Source organism: Lepisosteus oculatus, chromosome 19 (assembly GCF_040954835.1).
Source record: "Lepisosteus oculatus isolate fLepOcu1 chromosome 19, fLepOcu1.hap2, whole genome shotgun sequence".
Taxonomy (NCBI): Eukaryota; Metazoa; Chordata; class Actinopteri; order Semionotiformes; family Lepisosteidae; genus Lepisosteus; species Lepisosteus oculatus.
Window position 1 is genome coordinate 9,144,066 of NC_090714.1, and position 7,490 is coordinate 9,151,555.

At 36.6% G+C, this 7,490-nt stretch overlaps 1 protein-coding gene across 8 annotated transcripts in view; it reads right to left on the reverse strand.

The window, feature by feature from the left end:
- The window catches only part of LOC102683465 (kinesin-like protein KIF19), a 30,054-nt gene extending 22,600 nt beyond the window's left edge, over positions 1-7,454 (reverse strand). For 5 of the 8 annotated variants that reach the window (XM_015360294.2, XM_015360293.2, XM_015360292.2 and 2 more), the window contains exons 1-2: positions 5,138-7,454; positions 3,855-3,935 (exon numbers count right to left, since the gene is read on the reverse strand). In XM_015360294.2, the coding sequence (XP_015215780.1) occupies positions 3,855-3,935; positions 5,138-5,179 (123 nt within the window). In that variant the 5' untranslated portion in view covers positions 5,180-7,454. The other 3 variants (XM_069180952.1, XM_015360295.2, XM_015360297.2) reach the window with 3 other exon arrangements.
- Positions 7,455-7,490: the final 36 nt, after the last annotated feature.

Here is a 7,490-nt window from a genome sequence, read left to right on the forward strand (position 1 = left end):
AGGATCCATACAGATTTTTTAAGATTTTCAAATCCTGAGGGATCAAATGGAAGACTTCTAAGAGTATGTTAAGTTGCACTAAATATTAGCAAAATTCTGATCCCTCAACTCAATATTTGGTGAAAGTATCTTTTGGTAATTATAGCTGCAGGTTTTTTATATAAGTCTTTGCCAACTTTGCTTGGTGTAATGTTTGCCTATGATTTCTTGTCATATTTACTCAAGATCTGTCTAGTTACTTGGGGATCGTTTATACATAGCAGGTTTCCCATGTCTCCACAAATTCTCAAAAGGGAAGTCCAGGTATGACTTTAACTGGGCCATTCAAGAACGATCAGTTTCCTGCGGCTCATGTGGGTCCTAATGCCCCAGTGTAGTGATGGGGACACTATACTGTAAACAGGCGCCGTCCTTCGGATGAGACATAAAACCGAGGTCCTGACTCTCTGTGGTCATTAAAAATCCCAAGGTGTTTCTCGAAAAGAGTAGGTGTGTAACCCCGGCATCCTGGCCAAATATCCCCATCGGCCTTTATCAATCATGGCTTCCTAACAATCCCCCTCTGTGAATTGGCTTCATTACTCTGCTCTCCTCCCCACTGATAGCTGATGTGTGGTGAGCATTCTGGCGCACTATGGCTGCCGTCGCATCATCCAGGTGGGGGCTGCACATTGGTGGTGGTGGAGGGGAGTCCCCATTACCTGTAAAGCGCTTTGAGTGGAGTGTCCAGAAAAGCGCTATATAAGTGTAAGCAATTATTATTATTATTATTATTATTATTATTATTATTATTCTTAAGTAGTTCAGGTGGGTAGCTGTGTCAGCATGCGTAGGCTGCAAAGCAACAAGTAATAGGTTTATTCCATGCTGAAAAAAAGTGGAGTGGAGCCTTCTTCAGGTGTGCCTGAGTTTCAGGCATTTCTACCTTCCGAGAGAATTCGGTAACATTATTATATGCACTGTTACGGTCCTCCAAGGGGAAATGCAGCGGCTGCTGCTTCTCAGGTAGCATATTGTGTACATGAGCAACTCCAGCAGACTTCGGAAGCTCCCTTGTTTATTTGGGGTGACTATAACCACTGTAAACTGGAGATGGCATTGCCTGGATTTGAACAGTATATTAAATGTGGGAAGAGAGGGAACAGAGTTCTATACAAATGCTATGGTAATATAAAACAAGCCTATTCCACCAAAGCCAAACCACCTCTGTCTAACTCTGATCACAATACTGTTCACCTCATCCCCACTTACCGGACAGGTCTGAAGAGCAGCAAACCTGTCATTAAGACTGTAAATGTATGGACTGGTGATAGTATTGAGATGCTGAAAGGGTGTTTCCTTTGCACAGACTTGGGAGATATTTCATAGCCTGGAGGCTACATGAGGCTATATGAGGCAACAGAGACTGTTACAGACTACATTAATTTCTGGACAGTGTCATACCCAAGAAAAACATTACAGTGTACCCAAATAATAAACCATATATAACTAAGGATGTGATAGACTGCATCAACCGCAAAAGTCTCGCTTTTAAAAACCAGGATCAAGTGCAACTGAAATTACTGCAAAAAGAGCTAAACTAAAACTCAGGAATGCAAGGAATCAACACAAGGAGACAATGGAGAGTGACTTTGAAACAATGAACTCCAGGAGGTTGTGGCAAACAATGAAAACAGTCACAAACATGAATTCTTCAAAGAAGAGTTTCCATACAATGGATGAGCTGGCTAAAGCAAACGAGCTGAACGACTTCTATCTGAGGTTAGAGACACAGGACTTATCTGGTGCATGTGACAATATATTAGATACTACTACAGCTGACAGTAGTGCTGGTAGGCTTGTAATAAGTCAGCAGATGACCACACAATCTTTCAGGCACATATCTGCAAAAAAGGCAACAGGCCCCGATGGCATCACTGCCTCTCTTTTAAAAAACTGAGCAGAGGAATTAACACCAGCATGGTGTCCTATCTTTCAGAAGTCAGTTGACTTTCACTCTGTTCCAGTGCTGTGGAAAAAAGCAATCATCGTGCCAATACCCAAAAAGCTCTGCCCATCAGATAACAATGACTAGAGGCTGGTAGCACTGACGTCTGTTGTGATGAAATGCTTTGAGGGGATTATGGTATCCGTGCTGTGCTCAGAAGTGAACACTGTACTGGATCCATATCAGTTTGCATATAAACACCGGCGGGGCACTGATGATGCAAATAACAGCATTATGCATCTTTTCTAAAACACCTAGAGGACCCCAATGCCTATGCTCGGATGCTGTTTGTGGACTTCAGCTCTGCATTTAATATGCTGCAGCCCCATCTATTGATTAGTAAGCAGAACCAAATGTCCATTAACCATAACATTATAAGATGGTACCATTCATTTTTAACAAACCGCACACAGTATGTTAGGGTCAACAAAACTCTTTCCGAGTCACGATCTTTAAGCTTTAAGTCTTCTTTAGTTTATTTTATTACACACGGAAATCTGACATCAATGTATTTTTCAAAATAAACCCAAAGACTTTCTACACCTATGAGACAAAAATCAGAGAATGTGACTTGGGCATTTCCACAGAGACTAAATTGCTTATTAGACCCATGTTACCAACATTAAATATGACAATATAACTTAAACACAAACATTTGTAGTTCAATATTTAACCTTTACGTTCATTTACAAACTAATGGGTCCTTCAGTCATAACGCTTGGATTATTTCTAAAGAAAAACAGATTATCTAAACGTATTTGCCAAAGCTGTTGCAGTACGTGGCACAGACAGGCTGCTATAAAGCCTCCTTTCATTAATCAGGATTTGTGTCAGATTGAAACAAAGCTCAAGCTAAGCCACATAAACTCAAAGAAACCTCCCAGTAACAGCTCTTACATGTAAGAGCCATGATAAGTTCCAGTCTCTTCTAAAACATTTTACAAATTAACAATTCCTAGTTATCTTCTTTTGAATAGCAATTATCATTAGTTTGTTCGGACATTTGCATTTTATACTGTCGATTTCCACATAAAGAAAATGGCAATAAAAAATACAAAACCCTAAACGCAATATTTTAGGAGAAAGCAAAGCACTTACATTATTATGTAATAATTTAAAGTGCATCAATTATTTCTACTATATTATAAGCCAATATTTTCTGATGTTTTTATGTTTATACAATTCAATAATAGTGCATAGTGATTCAATAAGTACAGTAAAAATGTATTTTTGATTAGTTAAAACAGCATAAAGGGCAGTATAAAATACATCAATATTATCTCTCATCAGAGATGTGGGGCAGTGTGGTGGCTCTGCGCCTGTGGCTGGAAGGTTACCGGTTCGTATCCCATGGCCAGCAGAGGAATCCTACTCCGTAGGGCCCCTGAGCAAGGCCTTTTAACCCCAACTACTCCAGGGGTGCTGTATAAATGGCTGACCTACACTCTGACCCCAGGCTTCTCTCCCCGTCTGTGTGTCTCATGGAAAGCATGTTGGGGTAAAAGACAAATTCCTAATACAAGAAATTGTATATGGCCAATAAAGTGATCTTATCTTATCTCTTTTGCATTAGAAGTAAAACAGCATAACACAAGATACAAATATGAATAACATTTAAGGAAATGCTTTGATCAAACAGAATCTTCAAAGAGACCAGACAGCATATAATTCAAAGCTCTTGTGGAGGTTCATGACACTAAGTAATGTTTCTGTCCAATAAACCTTTCTTTAACTGCAAAGGCATGGGGTTGTGTAGAGTAAGAAGCAGTACAAAGAATATGTTCTAAAGAATGAATAATGTTGCAACCTCATGTATGAACCACAAATCTATTTGCTTGTTTGTCCCACATTCTATGAATTGACCTACCTGATCATTCAACTTCTGAGCTACCACTGTAGCCCCCTCTTCTATCTCAGCATCACTGATTGGACGAATACGGAGAGCCACCTTTTTGAAAAAATAAATGCACCCAGATACATCAAAATGGATATTAAAGGATGTCCTCTCGATCCCTCTGATTTTTTATACTTATCATTCTACCACATATCTAAACACATAATAAAATGTACAAAATAAAAGACTAACTTAAATAAAACAGACAAGTCTGCCAAAAATTGTCTTTCAGATTTTGAGGTTTTCTGCTGACAAATGTTGGAATAACAATTTGAAGGAATCACAGAAAAAATACTAATAATTTTCATATAATTTGTGTTTTCATGGGTATTTCCTTGGAATAGCCTGACTTGCTTACAAAGCCAGTAACAAATGATATGACAAACCCTATAAGAAATTGAATTATACTGTATATTATTATTTTTTCTTTTACATTTCAAAACCATATTTAAAACATCACAAATTAGTACCTTAATAATATACAATCATATGTTCAAAATGTTTACTTAGGGTAAAGAAAATCTGTTACCTGAAGATGAGAGCAATTCACTTAAGATCCACATCATAACAATATAATCGTACAACCTTCAGTTTTACTGAAATTGTTTTCATGAAAAAAAACTAACGCAAATTAATCAACCAAATTAATGAACATGGGCCCCAACCAAGCAGTTCCTTTATCTTAACATACCTTAATATACATAAATTGAAAAACTCGAAGGTGTCAAAATCCAATAAAATGTTGAAATAATTTTGCATTATCGTAGAATATTGTAGATTATTTCAAACATTTTCCAGATATACTGTACCTTCCAGTTTTCTAGCATATTCTGTATAGTACAAGAGCTGTTTAAGCCATAATATATATATTTGCGCAGGTTATCTTGCAGGCAACAACACTGAAGTAAATATTTTAATTTTATCTGCAACTGTAGTTTGGAAAAGTATGCAAATACTTATTTAAATGTTAATGTCCTGTTATTGTAACCAAAATCCTAAAATGACTTATTATGGATGTAATAATTCAGCAGTATCAAATAATGTATATTATAGAAACCTATGTATGTAACATTTAAACTACACACACCGTGTTTACTAGCATCGTACTTCTTTACATCACTGATGACGTAAGACCTTGTGATTTTGATCATAATGCAGCTGCTGCACATCCATTATGATGTCTGCGAAAACCATACTTTTCCCTATTGAACTGTAAATAACACCCAAAGACGGTGGTTTGTAAGCGAATGTCTTACCGTAAGCTGGTGATCCTTCCTCTCTCCTGCAAGGTCTTTCATGTTTTCTTCAAGACGTGTCACTTTTGTCGTAGGACCTTTTCAAACGCCATTATTTTTTGTCTGCAGTGCGTCATTCTGCGGAATTTTACTGCTGGCTTAATAAGCCTCTAGTCAGTTCCATGCAGGCGCTTGACCAGCCGTGCATTCAATAAACCTCTGGAGAGCTGTTGCTCTTTGCCAGCTTCTTCAACAAGACGCTTTCATCAAGGGCTTCAGCATGCCAGCAGCAGCGCCACATACACCGATCTCTCGGTGCTCGCTAATCAAGCATGCATTTATTAGCTATTGTGATAATTTTCTTACAGTTTCAAAAGTAAATCCTGTAATTTGTTAATAGAATACACAACTTCGATCCAGCTGTTCTGTTCAGCCACTCAGATTCACACTGTAGTTATCTGTTCACCCATTTTAAAAATTCTTAAACCACAAGTCGTTTTCAACTACGTAAATCGTGTATACTATACAAATAATATCTGCACGATTAAAAATGGTTGCCATCCTATAGTAACCTAGGAAAAATGATGACGTTACCTAATTTTAGGTTCAGCGTTCTGCCTGTTATCTTGGGCTCTGTGTTTATTAACTACTGTACACAAATTCTCAACAAACAAAAGTTAATTTGCTGTGTCGAGATAAAGATCACAATGTGATTGTGAACTTAACGGTCTAAATTTTAATATAAGTACAAGAAATATTAAATTACGCATTATTCGGTTGATATATTAATCTGGTTTATTTTCGCAATTCATAAACGAAGGTGAAATTAATTTTTAAGATACAACACCCGAATTTAACTGAGCAGTTTGCAAACAATCTGTATCAATAACCATGTTCAATGCGATCATAATTTCTCACAAATAACGTTCAAAGCAATAGTTTCTAAAATATCTTGGATTTTTTATTAATGAAGCCTTTATATAAACGTAATATTTGCATGAGAATTCTGCATTCGAATTACCTTAAATCAGCATTTATTTCCCCATGGAAACAATCACACCACTCACGAACGAGGAAGTAACTCTAGCAGTTATTTGGATTATGGGAATTGACGTTTTTCGATTTTCTACGGTGGCGCTTTATGTCCATCTATTGAGCTGTAGCAGCGTTTAAAAATTAACTATGATTTTCAACTTGTGAGATATTGTGGTCTTTCACCTTTGTTGCACTTGAACGTTACCTTGACAGCCTTTTGTATATTGCCCACATAACTGTTACATCACATTCTAAGCACTTTTTTATAGAAATACTACAACGTCCATTAACATGCCTGAACAATTAGGACAACAAATACAATATCAGCAAAAAAACTGACTACTAGGAAACTCTCACTCTTAATGCATTTATGAGTCCTGCCCCAGGAAATCCATTGTTTTGGTTCACAAAATAAAAACGGTCCATTAATGTTAATGAAGGTTCAGTTAAATAATCGAGAGGCCAGTTGGAATAACCAGAGCATGGTCAGATTGAACAGATGAACAGCCGAAAAAACCCTTACATTGTACCCACAGGAACTGATGTGGTGTATAGGCTTTAAGCCAGCATCTAGATCACCAATATATTCTCTTGGTGCTGGAGTCCTGCTATGTCTTTTGGTTTTCACTACACCTTGGATTTTTTTACATCATTTTAATTACATAGACTTGACAGGGCTTTATAACCAAAATTACCAGGTCCTAACAGACTGAGAATGAAAAGTTACCCATAAAACCCATATCTGATTACCTATAAGGTTTGGGGCCCATAATGGTACCCATAAGGTGTAAGTGCAGCCTGTCTAAACTACGAATGAGAAGCACCAAACTAGGCTGTACTCAAACTTCCAATTGTTATAAGGTCTTAGCGGTAGATATGTAATTTCATTAAAATATCTCCTGTAAAATGTTTGAAACACTATGTCTTTTACTTAAGATCCAAGTATGAAATTTTAAAATAATTCCTTATATGTCAACAAAAAGACATTTTCTCATTTCCTTATTGCACATTCTGTACGACTTCCGCAAGTATATCCTTTTTCAGATAAGCAATTATGAAAAAGAGTATTTAAAAATACATCAAAACCTAATATTACAAGAACAAAAACAACTGAAAAATTTTAGAACCTGGAGAAGTTAGTAACAAAAATCAAGTTTTCACTTTCTTCAGCTTTTTAAGTTGTTGTAATGGTGATTAGCCTCCACTGTATTCTTTTGGGGGAACAAGTTTCCAAACCCTGTAATAAACCTACTATAAAACATTTTATAAGTTTTATTTAATGAATATATAAATTGTATACATTTTATAAATTCTCTTTATATGAACCATAATATTTTGC